General features: G+C 44.6%; 1 protein-coding gene across 2 annotated transcripts in view; it reads left to right on the top strand.

Annotated features, from left to right (window-relative positions):
• The first annotated feature begins 222 nt into the window (after positions 1-222).
• The window catches only part of LOC119387815 (calcitonin gene-related peptide type 1 receptor), a 50,789-nt gene continuing 26,072 nt past the window's right edge, over positions 223-24,939 (top strand). For both annotated transcript variants that reach the window (XR_007415462.1, XM_037655337.2), the window contains exons 1-5: positions 223-331; positions 3,012-3,140; positions 4,115-4,293; positions 10,263-10,465; positions 13,462-13,587. Coding sequence is in view for 1 of the 2 variants with exons in the window: in XM_037655337.2 (XP_037511265.1) it covers positions 3,099-3,140; positions 4,115-4,293; positions 10,263-10,465; positions 13,462-13,587 (550 nt within the window). In the remaining variant the exon portion in view is untranslated. The remainder of the gene's footprint in view (positions 332-3,011; positions 3,141-4,114; positions 4,294-10,262; positions 10,466-13,461; positions 13,588-24,939) is intronic.

The raw sequence follows: 24,939 nt of genomic DNA, 5'->3' as shown, positions 1-24,939 counted from the left end.
TGGAAACAAGTGCTTACATAATACATATGCGACTCTTCAACATATGAGTGTGCGTATACCCCTTCCACATTTCTCTAGCGTCATTCCGTAACGTTTCGCTCAATGTGAAAAATGACGCCACAGTCACCATCCCGCGCATGCTTCGCATAACATCAATTCCCACGGTACGTGGGATCTGCCGAATTTTTCTTCTTCCCACACTCAGAGTCGCGCATTTTGCCCAGGTTCAACCATGGCTAAATGCAGCCAAGAAGCGGGGCATTTCCTTGCTGAGATGTTCACCCTCCGCTCCGAAGGTTCGAGTGCGAATGAATGCAGGGAGCTCCACGTGGTAAGACCTTTACAAATGGTACCTCAAAATGCTATGCTTTCCTTCAGTAATCTTGGAACACCTTACCTTCTATTGTATCTATATTTCTCGAGTGATGAGACAATCATTGGAACACTTTCGCGTGGCTCAATATGAGTGAAACTCTATAGACTCATGATGAAAATAATTTTGTGGTGTTTCTGTGCGAGGGCATTATATTTACGTAAGTAAGCGAGACCTCAATATTTGTGCGCGACGTATTTAGGCTTATGTAAACACGCGACAACGCAGAGAGGAATGCAGTACGTGTTAAACGTAAAGCGCATAGTTTCGCAGCGTAAGCACCAGAAAATGTAGTTGTTAGAACCGTCAGTATGGTAAGCAAACACAGCACCATGGACTATAGGAAGAAGACCTAACATGCATGTCCTGATCGGACAAGCATCTTTGGTCTTTTTGCAACCGTATACATAGATACAGCGTATCACTAGCAACACATTTATTTTCATCTGATCACCCTGCCTCGGTTCTTATGTAACGTCGCATGCGTGGCACAAATACTTTAAAGTATTTCTCCTTCTTCAGAGCGCTTCAAGTGTCCGTGATACCCAGAACTTCAGCTTCTCTTTGACAGTCAGCTCCATCTATATAAGCAAGCACCGAAGGCGAAATAATTCAAAAGAACTGCAGCGGTGAGCTAAAGGGCGAATGAGAGGTGTAGCTCCACTTTGCCATCCGAAATCGCCACTTCCACCAACGGAGGTAACTTAAGCTCTCAGAGATTCCTTGGAGCACATTTGTGAACGCTATGCTTTGTATAACATGTCACGCGACACAGATGTGAGACTTACTTAAATCATTGCACTGGATGTGACGCCATCGCTTCGTTCTAAAGAATGAGCTGGAAATAGTTTTAAGGTTTCAAAACTCTCGCCCCCTCGAGAAGACGTTCGCAGAATGGCTTCGCTATGGTGAGGGATCTATCGTTTCTGTGACTGCGTTTCATCTCGCAGCTTAATGCAGCATACAGCTATGGCATGTTGTCGCACCACTTGAAGCAATCACTAGACGGTACTAAAACTGCGATGAGGTGAAGAACGCTAACCAACACTAAATTGTTTCAAATAGTAATCTTTCCAATTTGTTCCGATTCTTGTTCAGTCCCTCATATTTGGTAAATGCCATATCAACAGAAGAAAACTAACCAATTTAAACTTCTACGTCTCCGTGATGCGTGGCTACTCAAACTCACACAGCTCACCCCGATATGTATACATTAATTATTTTTTTCTTATCCAGCAGTATTGTCTGCAGTATCAATACCACTGCTACTTTCTCTACACCGTTGCACATTGAATAACTGTGTATCTTCTAATGTAACAAAATAGTCGCTATGGTGAATTGTAGTGTATTTCCGTGTCACTGTGAAGTCTTTAAGAAAGGTGTAACGCATCGACCTCTACTAAAGCAAAACTGAGACAAAGAAAGGAAATTGCGTCTATTGCATCCGTCTGTCTCACCAACAGTGCCAGTCAAGAGACATTTATAAAGTTGCACTAGAACAGCTTTGTTAAATTGATCATGTCCTTTTGGCACTATGATAGGAACCATGACTGCGTGATGCGGAAGTCGCTGTGGGTATTTAAAACACACACACACACACACACACACACACACACACACACACACACACACACACACACACACACACACACACACACACACACACACACACACACACACACACACACACACACACGTGCGCACACGCACACGCACACACACACACACAGAGGTGACTATCGCGTCGTCGTTTGAGGCTGTCATCTCCGTTAAGGGACCGCCGTTATGTTTCCTATTTAAATGGTCACTGAAAAACAAGTAATAACAAATAATGAATAACTAAGCGCATCGTTCTTGAAAGCAGCGATGTATACTCGTCACATCTCTGGGCACGACTTCCTTTAGCGTTTAATTTAGAGCACTGACTAAACCGACAACGGCAAGACGTCAAGTGTATCATCGTTGTCTGGTACTGCATGTTATGTGTTATTTCACCAAGCCTTCAGCTTTCTACTTCAGGATCTTGATTTGTTTCAAGATGTTTAGTTGTCACCTCCTCCTATCTAACCGTGGATACAGGACAAAAGACAAGACAGTGAACCTGGAGCGGGACAACAACCGGGTCACCATCATCGTTTGTATTCCGTGGACATGAAAAGCACGAAAAACACACTTAGAAGCGTGGTACATCGTAAAAAGAAAAGCAGTGACCATGTTACTTGGCTTATGGCCTCGGATTAAATTCTGGTTAACTACGCGTAGAATGAGCCACTGTCCTTTAATATGAGTGTCTGTGTTTGTGTTTAGGAAATATGTGGATGATTTAGAGCACCATGCACTCTACCATGGGAGAGCGGTAAGTGGCCCCTGTGTGGTTTTGTTTAGAGTTTCATCTCCATGTTCAGCACATCAACAAAAAGTTCAACAGCAGATCAACAGAAGCTCCAAGTAGGCTTCTCTTTCACATTCTTAGAAAGTGCTAAGCATTCCCCGAGATTTTGTTGGTGTATTGTATCTCCTATTGCAAATCTCCGTGTGGCTTACGCAGCAGACATCATTCGCTTGCAGAATACAGTGGTGCGCCTAACCACATTACGATCACGTGTTAATTCTCTAATGTTCACGTGTTAATTTTCAGGTCCCCTGCGCACGGAGTTGAGCCCTGAGCGAGTGAAGACATCTCACGTGACCCATACTGGTTGCTTCATCATCACCCGAAGACAGCATGCTACTCGGGCATCTTCAAATTCACTTCGTTGCTTCCTTGGTGAGTTTTCAAGAGTCATATATTTGGCCTAAAGACGCGGTTTCGCCTTAAAGTTGCTGGAGGTGTTGCGGTTTACGCGATTATTAAACCTGTAAAGACTGCCAGACGCCATAATGAAAACTCTTCACTGGTGGACGTGTCTGACGAAGCACGAGAACTGTATGACAAACGAAAGCCTAGATTCATTGACAACTTGTATACATACGCGCACACACGTGATCGTGAGCAATATATATAAACGAGGGCTGTTCAGGTGCATAGAAATTATGACGGTAAGTAATGCTCGTATTCGTACTGAGACTGCAAGTTCATTTGCATCACCTATACTACAGATTGTTCAATTCAAATATCAATATTCCATTTTTGTTGCAGACAGGCCCATATCCGTGACTCTATCGTCGGACGAAAAAAAGAGAAAGGGAGGGTGAGGGGAGAGGAAAGAGCGGTGGCTTGGCTACAAGTTAGCACCTTAACCGCTATGAACGAAGTGACCAGCCACTCGCAGCGTTTCTTTAGCATCTGATTATGACTGCCGAGCTGACTTGTCGCGCATGCTTTTTGAGATTCTAAATTGTCCACGATTCCTTTAGTAATTCAGTGACAGCAACCAGCCCAATTGTATTCGAAACAAAGCGAAACTGGTTGACAATTCAGATATTGATTTTATTTAAGCGCGAACAATGCTGCTGCGAATAACAACGAATAGCCAACTGTAGCCATCCTTAGTCATCGTTCGCTGTCGCTCAGCTAAAATTAGCACATAATTAGCTATCGTTAGCCAATGGTCGTAGCATGCAAGTAAATAAGGTAATTGAATATGGTCAGAAATAGGGCCACCGGATTGTGTATGGAAGAGCACCAGGATGACATTGTCATCAAAATGTATAATGCGGCAGAGGGAGCCGCTCTGTTCTCGATTCGGGAGTCATTCTTTCTTAATTCTGTTCACGTTGATTATCCCTTTTGTTGCACAGCTTGCGGCTGGAGCTGTGTGCTTGGTCTCAGCGCGGAGGAACCTGTATGAAAAGACTCCCGACACGTGCCGCATGGAAACCCAGCATTACCTGGAGCCGCACGTATTCAGCAGGCTGACGTCTGCGCGTTGCTACAAGTACATGCCAAGCCTGGCCTTCAAAAACGCCTCCAGGCTCACGTAAGCACCTCCGCAACCTCTACGATAGTTGCGAAGCCACTTAAAGGGGTCATGAAGCAACCCTTGGGCTTGTCGAAGAAACACATCCCGCGGAAAGCTGACACGGCTATGAACTGCTCTGCCAAATATTACAGTCGTGCTTGCCGCGTAAAGGCCACAAGCGGAGCGCGAAGTTGCCGTTTCCTCAGGCTCCCTCTTTTCAAACAGAGGCCGGTTCTCACTCTCGTCGGTGGGCGGGGCGTCTGCCCGTTGACGTCGCGGATCTGCCTGTTCACGTCGCAAGAGACATAGCATGCTCATTGGCCGATAGCCGACATAAATCGAGAGCGGCGTTTGGATCAGATGCGCTTCTTGCCACGAGGTGCCGCCACTTGCCGGCGCCGCACTCCTCAGTACACGGTAGCCACACTCGCGCACGCGAATCACAGCGGGAGAGCGATCGCGTTTCATGACGCGCGCTGACGTAACTTCTTTCCCCCATGCCATCCCTCCCTATGTAGCTTCCAGTGCGCTCGTCGGCACTAGAAAAGAGAGAAAGCGGTGAGAGCGTGCGCCAAACCCTCGTAACTCCGCTCATGCTTGACGGATTCGAGAAATTTTTGCGGCAATCGATTAGGGAGGCAGTAAACTCCGATACTGAGGTCATTAGATCATTACTTGGAAAAGTGGTTCATGACCCCTTTAAGGCCTGTGTAGAGGATATACGTATTTTACGATTCGTGTTTTCTGTTGTTCTCTTGACGTTGTGTACAGGGTCGTCAACATCTAAGGTAAACACTTTGTTAGTATTCATGACCTCGTAGAAGCTGCTGCTTAATATATAAATCTGAAAATTATTGTGTTTATAAACACCATATTTAGAAGTAATATAACATACATTTTCTTTGTGAAGTAGAATAAACGATCTAGTTTTACCGGCTTCAATGATAATGAGGTGTTCGTTCACCTTAGACAGGACTTAAAGTCAGGGGGCCCGGGGGGGGGGGGAGGCGGCCCCCCTTCCATTTTTTTAAAGAGCCCCCCCCCCCCCCCCCTCGGCAGCCCGACGGTGGCAGTGCGGCACCCATTTGACAAGTGCTGGAGTTGAATTCTTGGCAATAGTGCTTTGTGGGGGGAAATTATACTGTGCGACTTTCCGAATAATGATTTAATCGCGAATGTTTGGTTCACGGTGTGTCAGCAAAACAGAAGAAAACAGGTATCGTCGTACTCCTGAATAAATTCACTGAGACACTGAACACCACGGGCAACGCCTCCTGAAACCACTGGTCACCACCCTGTTCGACAGAGCGTCTTGGCACAGCATACTGTTTCACGAGTCATCTGAGTGTGAAACTACCTGCTCGTGAATCAGTCATGGTTCATCTTGGTCTGTTTAGTTTGCCACTCAATTTTCATTCTCTTAGTTATGCATCACAAGTCTGCTGTAATTGCAAAGACACATGTATTTTGACAACTTTATTGGGCAAGTGGTAGTGAAACAAAATATACCATTGTCGTGCCTGAGCTCAAATATCTTTAAGCCTTTAGATCCCGAAAAATCGTTCCCAAAATCATTTCATTACTGTTTGATTGGGTTGACACGTTCAATAAATGCCCGAAATACATTCGGAATAATATATGTATTTGTATAGCATTCGTACGCACTCGTTCAGTTCTAGAGACAGTTTGTTTCACTCAGGGCTGGGCAGTATCGCGATACAAGAGTATCGCGATAGTATTTCAGAGATACTTTTGAGTATCTGTATTTCTGTATCGAGATACATTTGAAAAATGTATTTGTATTTCAGTAGTGAAATACATTTACGATGTATCGTTTGTATCGCGATACTATGCAGGACACGAGCATCTCGTTACATTTCTTTTTGTCGGAAATGAGTTGAGGCGTGTTCGCAAGGGGGGAATGAGGTTTTTTTTTTTGTTTTTTCTGTGCCAAGACAAGCAAAGGCGCGCCGCCGGTCGCCGACAGAAAGGGTGGCGATGGTTTCTCCTCATGCACAGAATGGCCCATGTGGTAAAGCACGCGACGCCACAGACGGCAGAATCGCGGAGGCAGTGTTGTCGGCCTCTGCCGACAAAAGTCGCTGTCTCTCAAGGTCACTGCAGCACGCCTAATTTTTTTCGGGTGGCAAGCAATTACTTCGTGACCCCCCGCACGGATACCGCCTTGGACAAGAGGCTTTGCAATGCTTCGCGTGCGTTCAGTTCTCAAAGCGGCGGCACTTCGAAAAGCAGTTCCCGTTGTCGCGGTGGAAGTGACTAGAAGATGGCTATCTTTGTCGCGCTTTCAGCCACCTCTCCAGCGTGTCAGGGTGCGTTCCTAATTGATCACAAGCGTGAAACGGTCTTTTGTGGTACCAGGCTCCCCCACCGCCGGAGCCGACTTCTCCTGTTGCGGCTTGCTGAAATGGGTGCTGGTAGCGTCGGTGGTGGCGACACTCTTTCGCCCCAGGCGACGAGTGCTTGCTGTAGTTTGTGATGGGGCGCTCTGAGCAGCTGTCCCTGTTTCCATGCCTGTTTAGAGAGATGGCAGGAGCGACTTGGGAGGACTTAAGCCCCCTCATCCCCAAATAACGTGATTTTAGGAAGCCAATGTTTGAATTGTGCAGACATATTGGGTTCCATTGTGCGTAGGTAAATATGACCGGCCTATATGGGCAGCGGAATCCTCAGCCGTCTGGCCCGGCGCCGCGGCTTCTGAACGGTCAGAACAACCCACGTGAGGCGGAAGTGTTTCGGTATCTAGATAGCCCGAAAAGAGATATCGCCACGCTGCAGGGCTACCCGGCTTTGAAGGCGGTATTTATTCACTATAACACGAATTTGTGCCAGTCTGCAGCGGTATAGAGACTTTTTTTTTCTTCTTTCGCAAGTCTTGTGCTGAGGACGAACGGACACTGTCTAGAAGACAGCCTATTTGAGATGCTCACACAGCAACCTTCTCAGCAACGCAGATCTTATGTGCAAAATAAATGCATACTTTTTTCAATTCACTGGAGTTCATGAGCGATTCGAGTGGTTTGTTTAAACTGTGCTGTTTCTAGCATGGCTCATTTTGTTGTCACCAAGTATGTCGATTTCGGTGTCTAATGCTTGTTACTCTTGCTGTGAAATAGTGTACTATTTATTCAGTTGATACGTGTAATTATGTCATTATTACTAATTATGTACTTTGTAACCCCCCTCCCTGTTTAATGTCTTAATGGCACTGAGGGTACTGTAAGAAATAAATAAATGAACTGAAAGTATCAATGTACTGCAACTTTACTTAAAACATTATGCTGCACTTATAAATGTCTTTGCAGAGTATGAGCATCCTTGAAATAAAAAAAGTATTCCAGTATCTGTATTGCTGTATCTGTATTCCGGAATACTTTTTTCGTCTTATTGCAAAAGTATCTCTGAAATATCCCGTTACGTTAAAGGCAAATGTATCTCAGTATCTGTATTTTAGGCTTCCAGTTCATGTATTTCGATATCTGTATTCCGGAATACTTTTCCGAGTATCTCTGTCCAGCCCTGGTTTCACTGCACTGTGATCATCGAGAACACCTCTCTTAACGCTTAATCTATAGCATATATATATACAGTGGAATCTCGTTGATATGATTCTGGATAATGCGTTTTTCAGCCTAATATGTTTTTGTTTTTATTTCCGGCCAACGTCCCTTGGAAATAATGCATTTTCGTGCGTTTAATATGATCACATTCTTGCCCAAAATTGAATAATACGACCGCGAAAGTGGATCTTGACAGATATATCTAGAAATACTGCGTATATTCTTCATATGCCAGCTCGCACCGTGTTCCAACAAAGCACGTTCTGCGGGCCACAGCAACAACGGTTTTGTGGCGGAAAGATCTAGGCGATCTCTTTTCTTCGATATTATATATATATATATATATATATATATATATATATATATATATATATATATATATATATATATATATATATATATATATATATATATATGCACACTGCCGCTTTATGAGCCCCCCCCCCCCTCCAATGAAGGGAGACTTTAAGCCCTTGACCTTACATGTGATTGACCTTGTACATCCGGGCATCATTTTAAGAACAACTGTCTTACGAATCCTCCGAGAAAAGCGCGAAGTTAAGAAGTCGGGAAATAAGTTGCCGACAAGTTAAAGCTAGCAAATCAGCCCTGCTAAAGTTCGGCAGGTGGATGAAGATTCACGAAACAGGAAACTGCCTTCCACGCAACTGTAGCACGACGGTACATGTAAAGGGTACACATACAGGCTTCTCAAGAAAAAATTTGCGGAGGTGGAAAAATTTGAGAGAATAAAACTCGGGACCAACGCTTTTCCAGGGCGGTCGCTGTGCAGTCGAGATAACCAGGAGGTTAACAAATTTAAGTGAGAGGCTGCATAAATCGACAACACAAAAGATATGGATATGGATATGGAGATGGATATGGATATGGTGATAGAGTTCTGCGAAAAAGCGTTTGTCACAGTTTATAGCACCACCCAAGTAAAAAGAAAAATGTCTTATTCGGCTGCGAGGTTTTTCTTTCTGAACCACGTACATGTGCTCATTCTTTTTTTAGCTTGGTGCAGCAGTCGGCTGAGTGACAATTTTCGCTTACACCACCATTTATGTTTGATAAGCGTGGCTTGAAAAGTCTTAGTTCCGTCTTGCACTCTAAGAAAAAAAAATTGAGTATTTTGACTCCTTTCGGAGAGTCTTGACTAACGACGTATATGACTCTCTTTAAAGAGGCATTTCAACTCTCTCTGGACATGATTATACTCTCTTCGGAGAGCCGTGTGACCCACAAAAGAGCTGACGTGCCTCTTTAAAGAGTCATATTCGTGGCAACTCAAGACTCCCCGAAAGGAGTCACACGTACTCTTGTTTTTTTCTTAGAGTGTGGTAAGTAATGAGGAAATTATAAATCACACGCGTAGAGCATGGGTAGGTGCGTCGTTTCGGGAGTACACGTTGCAGGGCTACATATTTTAGCAGCAGAGGTTGTTTAATTCGGTGCGCTAGCTATATATTCTTCAGCGTGATCGAAGCCAGGAAGGTAGTTAACCAGACACATGTCCAGTTCACTACCCTGCACTGAGCTAAGGAGGTAAGAGAGAGAGAGAGAGCGAAACAAAGAGAATGAGGGCGCTCTAGTAGAGCGCAGAGATGAAGATATTCGCCAGGTATATGAATGTCAGCGGATGTGCGTCAATTTCAAGTACGGTAGCGACGTCCTCGCTGATTTCGGCCGCCAGTAATGCGCACGGCAATGATTTAACAATCTTGGCTTCTAAACGCAGGCGTGAATTTAGCTGCTTGAATGTGGACCGGAGAGGGCCTGCTAGACGTCATAACGTGAACAAAGACACAGGACAAGCTGAACAGTTTGTTCTATCGAGGGCGATTTTTACATAGGTATTGCCAGTCATGTTAATGAGTGAGCTTTCGTGAATGTCACCCCGATCCGTATGAGGCAAAACAACGTTCCATTGAAACAAGAAACTTACAATTGCAGTTGCGCCTTCATAGAAGGGTCCAACTTAAGTAGGGACACTTTGAAAAAACCGCAGACGATAAGTAATTGCGTGTAATAGTCCGATCCAGAAAAGAAAATGGCATTGCAGTGGTCGCTTCCTTTTGTGGTCGACGCCGTATCTTCATGGACGGACCGGACCGATTGGTTAGTGAGCTTGACACCAATGACGCCAATATTTCTTGGCACCCACTGAAACATCGCGCCGCGTTCCTTCTCATGAACTTGATGACCATTTATCATATCATGAATCAATCGCTCACGAGTCGTTTTATATCATGAAAAAATCGAAAACATTTAAGGGCTGCCTTTAAACCTCAAAATATGACCCTTTTGCAAGGTTCTAGAGAACTTCTTTATGTAGGGTGTTGCTCATTCGCTTCGTTTTCCTGTCTAGGAGACAAGCTCACGGAGTCCTTCTTTCTCTTCTTACAGATATTGTGGCAAAGGTTCCCTCTGTCGGGGTGATTGCGAAGGCGAGTGCTTCCAGCCCTACGGCAACGACAGCGATGTTCAAGTCCTGGAGTCCTTCAAGAAAGGTCTCTATGCTGACCGATGGAAGAGCTGCTGTTTGGCGGCGCGCGAGTGCTGCCAGGAGATGCTCGCCAACAACCAGGCCGGACAGAGCGCGGAAAAAGGTAATATGTCGTTGGGATTTACACGTACCACAGTGCGCCGAACTGTGAACAGTCGCAGAAACAACCAGTAATCAAGAAAATATGCAGTTTTAGGTTCATTGTCTAAGTATTGTGCAGAAATGCACGAACACCAAACAAACAAGGGCTCCGGAGGACGGCACTTCATTCACTGCAACCCCCTAAATAGGAGAAAGTGTGTACCAACGCCAGAACTGACATGTGCAACTGAGTGCGCGTTCCGAAACGTGCCCTCAATAGCATAAATGTGCGTCATTTGCGCATCAACGATTTCAGTAATTGTCTGTAGAAACAAGAAAAGGAACGCCCCTACATGTCAGAAGCACCTTTTCAAAATGAATTCTCTGCTTTGTAAAAAGAAATGAAATTAAAACAGCAACACTCGGACAGTTGGGCAAATAGTGCGTGTTGCATATTGCTGCATCTAGTTAAATTTTGGCAGCACTACCTCAAGCGAAGATAAATTGCAAGGTTGCCAAGTTCTTACGCCTGTGTGAGCACTCGCGTTTGAACGGCGCGGTTCGTGCTCGTTCTGCCAACAATGGTACGCAATTTATCGTGCATGCACCAGTACTTTATATGCCTCATACAGTCAGTTCAAAACTCGAGCGAACTGTCTCGTTTGCGTTTGGACCGTGCTGTTGCTATAAAAGTTAATTTTCAGTTTGTCTTTATAACATACAATATACTCTACCACTACTCCTCTCGCAAATCTTGAGCGCGAAAGCGTGCTCTGCGGACGGCCTAAGTAAATTGTAACAGAGCCAACTTCAGCGTGTGCGTTCTGAGATGGATTGTCGCGGCTGCTTTTCCTTCTCGCTCGGCCACGAAGAAGGATTCGCGTTATTAAACGCGTCCGGCAAGGAACTTGTGCTTTGTGAACATTATGTTGTGTGAACTCTTCTGCTCCGTGAACATTTTTATTTCGTGAACATTCGTATTGTAGCGCTGAGACTTGAGTGTTTGAATGTCTGCCCGTGTGTTATCATCTCAACTGCATCTGTTGTTGACAGCATTACGAGGAAGTCTGTCGCCACCCCGTATCGGCAGCAACCTCTGCTTGCGTTTCGTTCTGCTCTAACTTGCTTGCTGTTAGAGGCTGAGGTTTACGTCACATCGGCTATACCATTTCTCTACGTTCTGCAGCACAAAAGAGAGTGATATTGAGAGAGGGAAAGGAATGGTCACCCAGAAACAAAAATGAACCAGAGAAAACATATAGCAAACTGAAATCAATAAAGAAAGTAATACATACTTCAGCTTGTTTTCTATAAGTTGGCATGATCAACATTTCCCTTAAGTTCATTTTTGTAGCTAAATATAAAAATAGTATGACAGGTTTACTCGAACGAATATGGAAAAGCGAAGTACCGGCCTATTAGATATGGGAGGAAATGCATGAAAGCAGAAAAAAAAATGAGGCAGCTTCGAACTAGTGCCAAGCCTGAAGGAAGTGCATATATGGGCAGCCTGCCTTGCTTCTCTTTATTTTTGTCTTTCTCTCTTCCTCTCTTTCTTTCTCTCTCTTCCCTTTCTTTTTCTCTGTCTCTATTTCTCTCTCTAATTCTTTCCCTCTCTTTCTTTGATTATCTTTCTTTCTTTTTCTGTCTTGCTCTCTCATTTTTCTGTTTCTTTCCATATCTTTCTCTCTCTGTCTATTTATTTCTCTGTCCTTCTGTCTTTTTTTGTCTTTCTTCCCTTTCTTTCTCTGTATGTCTCTCTTTCTCTTTCTTTCAATCTCTTTCTCTCTCTCTACTCGTTCTCTCGCCCCTCAGAGTTATTGTGTTCTGGGGGCGAAGCAGAAGACGAAGAAGAGGACGAAGATAGTGCGTGCCGGTTCATGATGATGATAGTTTTCGCTCTGCACGGACTAAAGGTCGGCTTAAACATCTTCGCTGTTAAAGTAAAGCTGGGGGAGGGGGCATAGTTTTGCAATTCGGAACAAGGTAGCTTCAAGCGCTTCTTCGACGTAACATGCGTCCATCGATAAAACATGAATAGTTCTAACTACAGTGCACAAAAACTGAAACGTGAACACTTCGGCAACTATTATTCTACAGGTCTAACCGCATTCGTAACAGCGTCTCAAATTGAGTCTTCGAGTTATAGAAATTTAGCCGCACCATCCTTTAACACAGCCACTTTGCAACGCAATTACACATCGCACTTCCACGTAATTACGGGCCATGGGCATTCGTTAATGTTGTTCACATTTTTATATTTTGCGCTCTGTACGTACTGCATCTAAAGAAGCACGAGGATGTGTACATCCCGAAGCACCAATGAGCTAGTGTTCTCATACGAAATTGCTGGTGTACTCTGAAGAGAGCACTCTCTTTGTTTTCACAAATAATTTCAGATTATAAGATCGCTTCGGCGTTTTTTTTTTTTGATACCATAAGATCCATTCTTACGTGTTGACTCGTTTTTTTTACATCTTCCAAAGCTCGTCGATGCCATAATACTCTTTTAATAGATGCATTATGCAACATTTTCAACTCTATAACCGTACATTATGATTTGTACTATTATACTTTTGTTGCAATATGAAATTCTTATCGCGTCTGCTTTATTTTCGTGATCTGTACTTCTTACCTCTCCTACTTAGGCATGGCGCACACACAATATTTAACGAAGGTTAGTTCACTAATTTTTTGATACTTTAGTATTCAAATGAAAGCAATTGTTACCTATGTGTATACTCGCTTTTCTTACGCATAAAACAGGCATTCGTGCGTACCTATATTCTTCAAATTCTTCCGTGCTTTCGTTACAACACATGTCAAATTGAACGACGACTGCCAGTGCAGTCGTGTGATTTCATGCTTTTGACTTTTGCTGTCCTCTTTTTCTTATAAATTTCCCCTTTTTTTCATTTCCACAGCGTAATGCAGCAAACGAACCGGCCTCACTCTGTTAACCTACCTGCACTTTTCTTAATGTTCCTATCCTTTTTCTTTCTTTCCTTATTTTTTCAGATGGACTTCACTGTCCTGCAACGTGGGATGGCTGGACGTGCTACAAGGACACTCCCGCGGGGACCACTGTACAGAAGCCGTGTCCTGCGCATGCGTACTTCATCACGGAGACGCCACAGTGCATCAGTAAGCTGCGCGCTCTGTATGAACCCCTGCACTGTCCGCTGAGTCGCTGAGAATGCCTCAGGTCATCTTATAAAATGGGCACTTAGCAATAGAATTAAATTAAGCTGCGTTGGTTCTTCGCGCCATCACTGGAGCTAAATCACGTTTGCCAAAACCGGAAGCTTTATTATACTAAAGAACGATGCAACTCCGAAAGGATGCCTTCGATTCCTATCGCTGCTTTGAATTCCAGTCGATGTATTATCATGAGGCCGCACATTTTGATAACGTGTGAGCGAGGATTGCTGTGTACTAACAAAAACGAAACAGCGGTGTTATACCTTTCATCTGGAAATGAGTGAAAACAAAATTCCGGTACTGTAAGCCTTCCAGCACAAAAACCGTACAAACAAGAAATGGAGCAATGTTATTCGACTTCGTGTTGCAAGCATCGGCGTTACCGTTTTACGGCAGTAGTTGAAAGGTAAAAACTTCATCGCTCATCGATAATAGGCCATGTCTTGGTGTCACTTTCTGCGATGAAGAATTGAAAAAAAAATATATTTTGAAACCGTAATTCGTTTTGCCTTAGCCGGACCTGGTGTTCGTTTTATGCGTCCCTCCCAAACTATGATCCTAATTTATATGTCGGCAGTGGGATTCAGGCATTCGACGTTAAACGCATACGGATGGCTGGTTGGTGAACAAGCTGAAAACTTCGACGCCACGTAACGTGACATCCGCATTTAAAGCATCTACTGATATCTGAACGAAAGATGGAGTATTGATCAAAGGCTCGTTTCTTTTGTTGGGCACAACCTCCTGAACCCAGCTGACTACGAAGCTAAGCAAGGTATAGGCGACATTACATGTATGTTTTAGATGTAGTACAGTAATTATGAAATAAATTGAAACTAGTTAAAGTGGGATGAAAAATCAAATGCGGCAAGTTGATTGTTAATCCACTTTCATTCATTTCCATTTATGTAATAATTACTACACAACAGGTAAAATGTGCAAGTAATTTCCCCTATACCGTTTTTTAGCTTCATTTACTGATATATGCGACAGTCGTACGCGCGTAATCTTTTACCGGTTACGGCCGCAAACTGGCCGGAAATTAAACGTTTCTCACAGATTCCGATGTCCGTACAGTCTAATTCCGCCGACTGGACAATGGAGAAGCCAATCGCGACACCGTTAATTATGCGTGTTCTACTTTCGCGCATTGGGAGTTGGTTCACGGGCGTACGATCAGTACCGAAAATCCGATTAACTGTGGCATGAGCAACGGCTCCCAAATAGACGCCTTCTCGCGTCCTCTGTGTTCTTAGAGCAAACGCGTTACTATCGCAGGGACCTTAAATTGTGATAGCGATGGATATTCATCAAACAATTCTGGTGTCCGCGCTTGTAACTTTATTTGCGAAAAAATATAGCAATGCATTCATGTAGAGTTGTTTATTATAACGAAGTTAGCGAGAAGAATAAGGGTGGCCCAGGAGCTCAATTATTTTCTGACCTTTCGTAGGCATCACGTCAAAAGACAAAGAAGCCCAGAAAAGTGTGGGGAAAGTTATAGCATAAGCTGAACGGTAGGAGTACTAATGAAAGGAATAATGATAATGAACCGCGGTAAGTTGGTATTTTCGTCCACTATCAATTTAATTTTTTTTATCTCCCTGCTGTGATTCACTACAACAGTAATTTCCGTTCATCTTTTCTCGGCATGACTGCCTGTTTGGACTTATCTGATCCGATATATTACAAGGGATCCCAAGCTATATAAGCGCCAGGAATAGGCACGAAAGAAACTGTAGCCGTCACCAAGCAATGGTGACAACAACTCCTTCATTTATTTTGCATTTCAATAAAAAAAACTGCGGCCCCAAAGGGAGCCAGCGCTTGTGGTCGAATGAGTAAGGCAGTAATTTTTATTTTTCTTTCTTCTTTTTTTTTATACTCCGGAGTACAAAATAAGCCTATCTCGGTTCCAGTCAAATTGTTATGTTGGTTCTTGGAAAATAGCGAGTGGCACGTGAAATGCTCAGGGCGCATTTATCAAAAACAACAGCATACTTAGGATTACTGCAATAAGCAACCACACTTCCGACATCTCTATAATTATATTGCCGAGTCTTTGTTACATGGTTGTGATATTCATATTCTCCACAGACATATTTATTTCTATCAGAGAGACGAGGAGACTAGAGCCTCTTTATATAAATACAGATATTTTTGCCGGCGTCATATACCGCGGGCATGCTACTCTGTGGAGGGATTGACCAGATTAAAGAAGAAGGAGGAGGAAATAATAATAGAAGAAAGAATATAAAAAAATTAAGTAGGCAAGTGGACCGATAGAAATATTTACAAGGAGGTGTCAGGTAAGATAAGGCGCTTTGCTATGTGAAATCGCCACAACCATTAAAGCTTTTCGACTAGGCCGATTTTTGATAGGTAATTAAACAGTGCCTGTAAAACCCGTCGCTGCTTTGAAGGGTCTGGTCACTGGGCCTATAAGTTGTGTAATGTTAACTGATCGTGACAGATCATGGCCTTTGTCGCTCAAGCAATTTTCTCTCATCGCGGTACGCGGAACATTCCAGTAATTATGTGCTCCACAGCCTCTATGCTGCCACAGTTATCACAGCAGGGACTAGTGGTGCGCCCTATGCGGTACAAATAACTGTTCGTGTATGCCACATTCAGTCGAAGACGATGGTACAGCGTCTCAAGTCGGCGAAGAAGTGTTGGGGAAATTTTCACTCTCACTTCTGGGTCAATGCAGCGCAGACGTTATCTTGTGGAGCGGCAGATTCCCAGAGGTGGTCTTTTTCTTGAGAGGCATATTTTCTTGCGAACTTCGAGGCGTCGACTTTAGTAAAAAATATTCTTCTGAAATTCCGGTACTGGAGTTCATTTCGGGCTGCTTCATCCGCTTTTTCGTTTCCTGAAATACCAGCATGGCCAGGTATCCATTGGAACTTAATGTTATGTCCTGCAATCTTAGCCTTGTGATGAAGATAGGCGATATCAGATGCTACACTTTGGTGATTACCATGCTTATTTATACCTGTTCCACATACTTTGTAGGGCTGCTTTAGAATCTGTAAATATCCCCCATTTTTTTGGCAGCTGCTGTCGTAGTATAAACATAAGAGCCTCTTTAATGCCATATAGCTCAGCTGACGTAGAATATGTCGCTCTCTCAAGACGATACGAGAGGGATTGTCCTGTAGAGGGCACATAAACTCCGTACGACGATCTACGTTGGGTTGTAGAACCGTCTGTGAATATGTGCGTTTCGGCTGCGTATTCTTTATACATATACTCCAACGCTCTCTGATGAGTTGCTGCTTGGGGCATTTTCCTTTTTGCACTGATTCCGGGGATATATGGCACAATTTCTAGTGGTGCCAGTGTCCAGGGTGATATGTTCTTTGGCATAATAGGTGATGCCTGAGCAGGGATCGAAATACGTGCGCATATGCTTCCGACGGCCTGCCCGAAGCTAGATGTGGCATTAGCTGTAGAAATATTCTCCAAAAAGTGGGTCTTGTTGTGAATAACGTGTCTGAGGTGAATCCGAAGTGTCTCCTGCGAAGGTATCACTTCAAGAGGCAGACATCCGGCTTCTGCTACAGTTCCTATTCGAGACGATCCCTTTGGAAGGCCAAGACATATTCGAAGACAGTTGTTGCGTGCTGCCTCAAGTTTTCTCTTGCTTGTATAAGACATATTATGCAGTATGGGCAGGTAATAACGCAAGGTCCCGTCGACGTAGGCCTTTTGGAGGAGCACCATTGATCGGCAGATGCTGCCCCACTGTGACCCGGCTAAAAATCGGAATACGTGCGACACCGACGAAATCTTCTCAGTCAGTTTCTTCACTTGGGGAGACCATGTGAGATTCCTATCAATCGTAACCCCAAGGAACCTTTGTGTCTTCACGTATGGAAGGGTGCGACCACCCAACACTAGTGGATATTTTTCCATTCTCCTCCTCGAGAAAGCCATAGCAACGCTTTTGTCGGGGGACAGTTTGAGACCTCTTGAATTTAGGTAGGCCGATATGTTTGCCAGCGCTCTCTGGAGACGTTGTTGGGTGATTCTGCGAGAACGTGCCGCACTCCAAATGCATGATATCGTCCGCATACAGTGTGATGCTGACGCCACGGGGCACGTTTCTTTTCAGATGTATAAGTACTAGATTAAATAATACTGGGCTCAACACAGCTCCTTGCGGTACTCCCTTTTCGACGGCATGAAACGTTGTAGGGCCCTCAGGTGTACACATGAAAAGTTGGCGCCCTTGAAGATAGTCTGCAATCCATGTGTAAAGCCGTCCTCCAAGACCAAGGGTTTCCAAAGCGTCGAGTATTGCTTTATGATATACGGAATCATATGCGGCCTTAATGTCTAAAAATAATGCAGTAGGTGTGTTTCCACAAGCCAACTCTTCTTCAACTGATGCGATCAAGGCAATGACATTGTCAATGGCAGACCTATTTTGACGGAAGCCATTCATTTCCTCCGGGTAAATTTTCTTAGTCTCCAGAAGCTAATTGAGTGGTTTGTGAATCATTTTTTCGAATAGCTTCCCTACGCAACTAAGTAGAGATATGGGTCTGAAGGAGGCGTAATTTGTTGGCTGCTTTCCTGGCTTCAGTATAGGAATAACTTTGGCTAGTTTCCATTTCTTCGGAACCTCCCCACTTATCCACGAGGCGTTATAGTACTCCAAAAGACGTAGGCGAGATGTGGTGCTTAAATTTGCGAGGGCTGCATAACTCACGCCGTCATGACCAGGAGTTGATCGCTTGTTCGTGTCGCCGATTGCTGCCTTGAGCTCTTCAATTGTGAAAAGTTCCTCTAAGTCAGAAAAGGTCGCTCGAGGAGTACGAGTCTGATGATTTGCAATGTTCAGAGATGGTGTTGCCCCGCTGGAAAGGAGCCTACAGTACTGCTCTGCTACCTCTTTCAGCGATGCGCGCTCATGTAGTGACAGCGCGAGGAAAGAGTAAAGCTGTTGCGGCTCTTTGCGAATGCCTCTGATGACTCGCCAGATTTTGCTCAGCGGTTTTCGTATATCCAGCGTACCACAAAAATCTTTCCACCTTTTTCGGTTCAGTTTGCTTAAGTACCGTCGTATGTGCCTTTGTGCCCGTCGGCAAGCTCTGAGGTCTTCGATATTTTTTGTACGTAGAGCCTTCCTTTCGGCACGCCTTCGAATGGCACATAATCGTTCGAATTCTTCGTCGTTCGTTGGCAGATTACAACGTTTAACGACAGAGCGGGTGCTTTTTTTGAGGCAATGAGCTATTGTCTGTATTAATTCTGCATTCGTTGTCGAGGCTGTGATCCCTTTGTCTACCACTGCTGCGTAAGCGTCCCAGTCTACCGACTTCAGTGCCACTTTCCTGGGCGGCGTCCGAAGATGACGGGCAGAGATTAGGATAGGGTAGTGATCGCTTCCTCGAGTCTCGAAGTCTGTACACCAGCCAAACATTGGGACCACTTGACTTGATACGAATGTGACATCAATGCAGCTGACAGTGTTCGGATTTTTAGGTAAGTTATGCTGCCATCATTTAAGGGCTATATATTGTATTTTGCAAGAAGTTTGGCCAGCTTAGCACCACGAGCACACGTATATGAACTGCCCTAGATCTCGTTATGTGCGTTGAAATCCCCACAAATAATATGCGGAGACTGAGTGCTTGTCAACAAGTTTTCGAGTCTTGATACGTCGAACGGTGATCCTGGTTCCAAGTAAACGCCGATTAGGATAAACACTTCAGATCCAATCATTGTGGTTGCGCAAACGTATTCATTCTTGTCATGTGGTCCTACGTCAATCACAGATGCAGGTACGTCGTTTCGAAATCCAACAAGGAGTCGGCTAATTCCGTTTTGCCTCCTTGAATGATGAAAATAATAACCTTTTAACCTAAACTGCTCGTCGACGCGAGACTCAGAAATGACCATGAACGGGAAATGGTACACTCGCGCAAGATACTTAAAGTCTGGTAACTTTGACCGCAAACCGCGAGCATTCCACTGGAAAATAGTACATGTGCGAAGGTGCTTGTTGGTGGACACCGCTGGCGAGTCAAGTGGTAGTGGTTGTTACTCAGAAGAATCACGGCGTTGCGCCGTGAAAGAAGTCGTCACTAGTGGTTCAAAAGCCAGGACTGCCTGTACCTCTGGGATGTCTTTCAACGATGGGTTGGCACATAGGAGAGCCTTGATTGCCGCGAACATCTTGGGGATCAGCATTCTTGATATTTCCTGTACGGTGCTGCCACCCAACAGCTTTTCTTGGCTCTTCCTGTTCTGCTGCGACCTTGGGTACATTTGTTGTTGACTTGCATCTGGATCACTTGAGGACTTTTCTTGGCTCTTTGCAGATGATCTCTTCTGGTTTCCTTTCACGATTGATGCAAAAGACTTTTTCGAGGTTGTGTCGCTGCACTGTACTGTATCTTGTTGCTTTTTTTGATTTGTAGATGTGAATGTCACATCCGGATTCGGTGGTGGTTCTCGTCGTTTCCGCGCTTTTCCCTGGAATTGCTCCATTGTCCGTGCTAGAGTAGCTGCTTTCTTTTTGGGGCACCCGCCATATGATGCTGCATGGTCAGCTCCACAGTTTGCACATCGAGGCTGAGAACGTGACGTACACTCCTTGTGCGTATGTGCGCCAGCGCATATCTTGCAGCGGATGGGGCCGTTGCAGTATTTCGCTATATGCCCATGCCTTTGACATCTGAAACACTGAGAAGCGGATCCTATATATTCCGTTACAGGATAGCTGCAGAATCCAAATGACGCTCGGTTTGGTAAAGGGACGTCTTTAGAGAATTCGAGGATGACCGAGCGTCTTCGGGTCTCCGTTACAACGCCATCTCCGTTTGTAATGTAAGCAACTTGCCTTTTAGCAGATATGACTCCTTGTTCGCTCAAATACTCCTTGAGGTCGTCATCCGAGTACTCAACTGGGACGTCCTGTATCCTCCCGTACGTGGCAGAGTAGGAGTATGGAACTCGTGCTTCTACAGCAATACCCGCCAGGTCTGTCACCGCGAGGAGGCGATTAGCTGCAGAAACTGAAGACATTGTCACCATGAGGCTGCCATCCTTGTTGAGACGATGGCTGAGTACCTTTTCTTGGGCTGTTGTCACGACTGCAGAAGCCAGGAGATTTGGGTTGACTTTCCAGAAGCTTCGGTCAGGTTGAGTTGGCTTGAATATGACAGGAACACCTGCTGCTCTTTCCTTTTTGTAGGAGACAACAGTGAAGGCTGTCTGGTCCATCTCTTCGTTGTCTTCTGTAGAAGCCCTTGACTGAGCGTCGTCTTCACGCAGCCTTTTCCTTGATTGTTCATCTTCTTTGTGGTCTACTGAATGAACCTGGTTACCCGATGCCTGATTACTTGCGGTGGATGCCATTAGAGCATCATGAAGGACGGGCGACAACGGAGGGCCGCCGCGCTGCTGCTTCTGGCCGACCCGTTTCGGGAGTCGGTCGCTGTACTTGCTTCGCAGTACGGTCACTCCCAGACCGTCGTTCGTTGAGGTCGAGGCACAGAAATTAAAAGATGAACTCTCGCTAAAAAAGACTGAAAATTACAGACGGGCGTTGGGAAGCCAGCCTTTTATACGTCGTCGTCTTCTTCTTTCCCTATCTTCTATCAATTCTTTCTTCCAGCTTCTATCTTCTTCTATCTTCTTCTATCAATTATATATGTAGGCCGTTCAATTCAGCGCATTTTCATGTACCTTCACCTGCAAGGGTATACAACTAACAGTATTCTCATCTGAAGTATAAAGCAGCCTATAGCGCCGGGTTTTCTTTGTTCGTTTAATATTTCAAAAACTCGTTTCAAGAACTGTAAAACGTTTTGTTATTCAACGTTCATGTTTACTTTTTTTTAATCTCCCATGTTCGAAACTTCCTAACTGAAACACGCATTCAATGCTTAGCGCTCAGCACGCTGGCTTTGCCGCACTTGACAAGTGTAACACAGTGAAGCTTACTCCAATTGATGCGAAGAGCCGTCGCGGCGTCAAGTAGCGTCACCTCGCGATCGCTTGATATACTGTAGAGCGCCCTGCATCTGAGGCAAATTTGATTGTAATATGCATTCGGTTACTTACAAGAATGCGAAACTACTTCGGGATTTCGAGTGTTTTACGACCAACGACACGTAGCCTTCAAATAAAATTGACACATCGTGAATACATTTCTGAGAAAAACCGATACCGTAGCCGTGGTTAGCAGCCAACTTAAGGCAATGCCCCTTCGCGCAGAACGCTTACCCGCCATTAATCTTCATCCTTAGATACTTAGCACCTGTTGAGGAAGTAGCAACGTAGAAAAAAATAATGCCACAGGTACATCGTTCACCGACATAAGTTTCTCGATACCTTCTGAGATAGCAGGTATCTTGCCGTCTGGTATATACATGTCCATCTCATACAAGGTACAGCTCTATGATAGCAGCTCTCTGTAAGCTTTTCTGAAGCATTTGATAAAAGTTACTTAATAAGTAAATATCACTATCAAAATTTTGTCGTCCACGTGTTAGGCAATACTTGTGTTTGTATATTGTTTTTTTATTTGCTATTTGTTGTATGTACTTCTTGCTGTTCCCTTAGAATAACAGAGAGCTGAGCTCGTTAGTAAGTATTCAGTGTAAAAAGACAGGGCGTGCAAACACGGACCCAAGAAAGAAGTCAGGACACCACAAACGCCGACTAACAACTGAAGAGACGCACAACGGCGGAAAAGAAAGAAGGCACGAAAACTTATCTGCGCATGTCCATGCATGCCCCACGCGTGCCGGATTGATAGGTTTGCCTATTGCATGGGCATGCGCAGATACGTTTTCGTGCCTTCTTTCTTTTCCGCCGTTGTGCGTCTCTTCAGTTGTTAGTCGGCGTTTGTGGTGTCCCGACTTCTTTCCTGTGTCCGTGTTTGTACGCCCTCTCTTTTTAGATTGCTGTTCCCAGTACGGTCAATTCTCCTCATGCGTACTAACCATAATTTGCTAACACAACAATAAAAAAGTGCTACATTTGATGCCAGTGCAGATAACTTTCGCTGTGGTGTCTCTTTTTTTTTTCTTCATGTACATATTTTATGTTTACCGCACGCCAGGCAAATCGTTTGACAACTGACAAAGCAAACCTAGTAGTTAATAATATCTGGGGTTTAACGTCCCAAAACCACGATATGATTATGAGAGACGCCGTAGTGGAGGGCTCCGGAAATTTCGACCACCTGGGGTTCTTTAACGTGCACCTAAATCTAAGTACACGGGCCTCAAACATTTTCGCATCCATCGAAAATACAGCCGCCGCGGCCGGGATTCGATCCCGCGACCTTCGGGTCAGCAGCCGAGCGCCATAACCACTAGACCACCGTGACGGGGCCAAACCTAGTAGTTGCAATTCGTTTCACAACGCTGCCTCCGCACTTCCTAATGTAGTGAATCTTGCGGGCAAATACGCTATCACTTCCCGTTAACGCATTCATTCCGTCAGTCACTTCATTTAATTGCGCGCATTTCTGAGCACGCTCTGTAGCACTTTCGTAAGGTCTTTTCTTGTGCGATCCCCCACGAGAAAGCATAAACGCCCTGCCTGAATGAAAACATCTAAGACATCCGTAAACTGCAGCTCTTACAGAGGCCCACCGCACGCAGTTGCTGTGTATAGGAATACCTATCAGCAACGTAATTTTTTCGAATAACATTCCCCAACTAAAAGGGTGTTGTTTAGTCGGCGATGCGTGCTTAAAGATCCCGTTCGAGAAAAGACGCTACTCCAAATGTTCCCCAAGTCAGCTTGCTTCTCGTGATAAAGAGTTTATTCGTATCTCTTGGGATCATTGGTGTGGGTACTTCGTTAAGGACTCGCAAAGTTCCCCAGTATCTGCGCTGAATCTTTGTGCAGATACTTTTCACTTATTACATTTTTTATTACATCTAAAAGGTTTCGAACAGTGTTCGTTATGCCAGAAATGGGTTTTAGGGATTACTGGAGCTGTATGCGCCGGAAGTAACTGCGGAGCCCAGAACCCGTCATAACGGCTACCTTTCAGATATCGCCCATTGTTCCTATGCGGAGATTGCCCTCCTCTCACTTATACGGCCGATGCCGAACAACACCGCTCTGCATGGAGGAGAGAGATACGTCGACGCCGACTCGAGATCAGTTCTGGAGCGTGCTTCGCCTCACATATGAAAGGATCATGAGCGTGCTCGAAATCCTGAATGGCCGTACTTTACGATCGAGAAGCTTTTGTGGCGAAACGTTCATATCTTTTGTCTCTCCCACAACAACAGCAACGAAACACATAAATAAAACGGTGTTGCAGGCCACACGTTTTCGAAGGTCAGAATGTGTTTTCCTTTTCTTAAAACGCGGGGAAACGCGCGCGACAAACACTTTGTTTTGTTTCTGTGGGCTTCCTGCGGGACGTGGCATTTTTATTGCAGTCCCATCGTGTTCGTAGAGGATGGAGGGGTTTATTATTATCGATTATCCATTTTACGCCGTATCCCCATCCCCACGCCAACGGGGATTTGGCCCCTGGCACGTACGGCACATTACAACGCGTTTCCGCTACTTTCTTCTGTAAAGACCATTACGGGTGGCAGCTGCATTGTATGAAAAATGAAATCAGTGTAAATTTTCTTTCGCTGTATCTTTTTTTTCCGCGCTGGAGTCTGTCGTCGTCGTAAAAGCGTGTGACATGAAGAAAGGTTAGCACGCCAATCGCTAACGCTTGTGAGCCCAGACGTCGTGCGAATGCCTCATACAAAAGTGATTTCGATCAAGGCCTATAGCTGATGCTTGACTAACGCTTTTTGTTTGTCTGATGCTTGTCGTTCATCTCACGAGGTAATAAATTTCACTTGTGTACAGTGAAAGTTTGCTGGCAGTGAAAAAAGGTATCCCCTTCTAGTGCAAGTTCTCATTGATTATCGATAAATGAGTCGAAATTCTATTATTCTGTATTTCAAAATGGCACAGACATTTCAGAAAACCAAAGTCAGAATGGTAGAACGTTTCTTGTTGCGCTTTCTAATTAGTGCACGTCACAAAAGATTAAATATTGATTGATTCTACGTTCAGTCTTCTTGCTTTATTTAATTAAATAATTGCACCACTGACTCCGAGAACATGCACAATTTAATTATTGTCTGCAAACTATAAAAGCTACTATTTCGCCATCGGTGACGCAATGCGCCATGCCGAACTTCTCGTCAAGCATAATGATGTCTTGAACAAAGTGGTCGTGCATAGAAATACTTGCGTTATTAAAGCGAAATGGAGGCACATTGGGCAAGTTCAGAGTGTAAA

Source organism: Rhipicephalus sanguineus, chromosome 3, assembly GCF_013339695.2.
Source record: "Rhipicephalus sanguineus isolate Rsan-2018 chromosome 3, BIME_Rsan_1.4, whole genome shotgun sequence".
Taxonomy (NCBI): domain Eukaryota; kingdom Metazoa; phylum Arthropoda; class Arachnida; order Ixodida; family Ixodidae; genus Rhipicephalus; species Rhipicephalus sanguineus.
The sequence above is the reverse complement of the archived record's forward strand: the minus strand, read 5'-3'. Positions and strand labels throughout refer to the sequence as shown.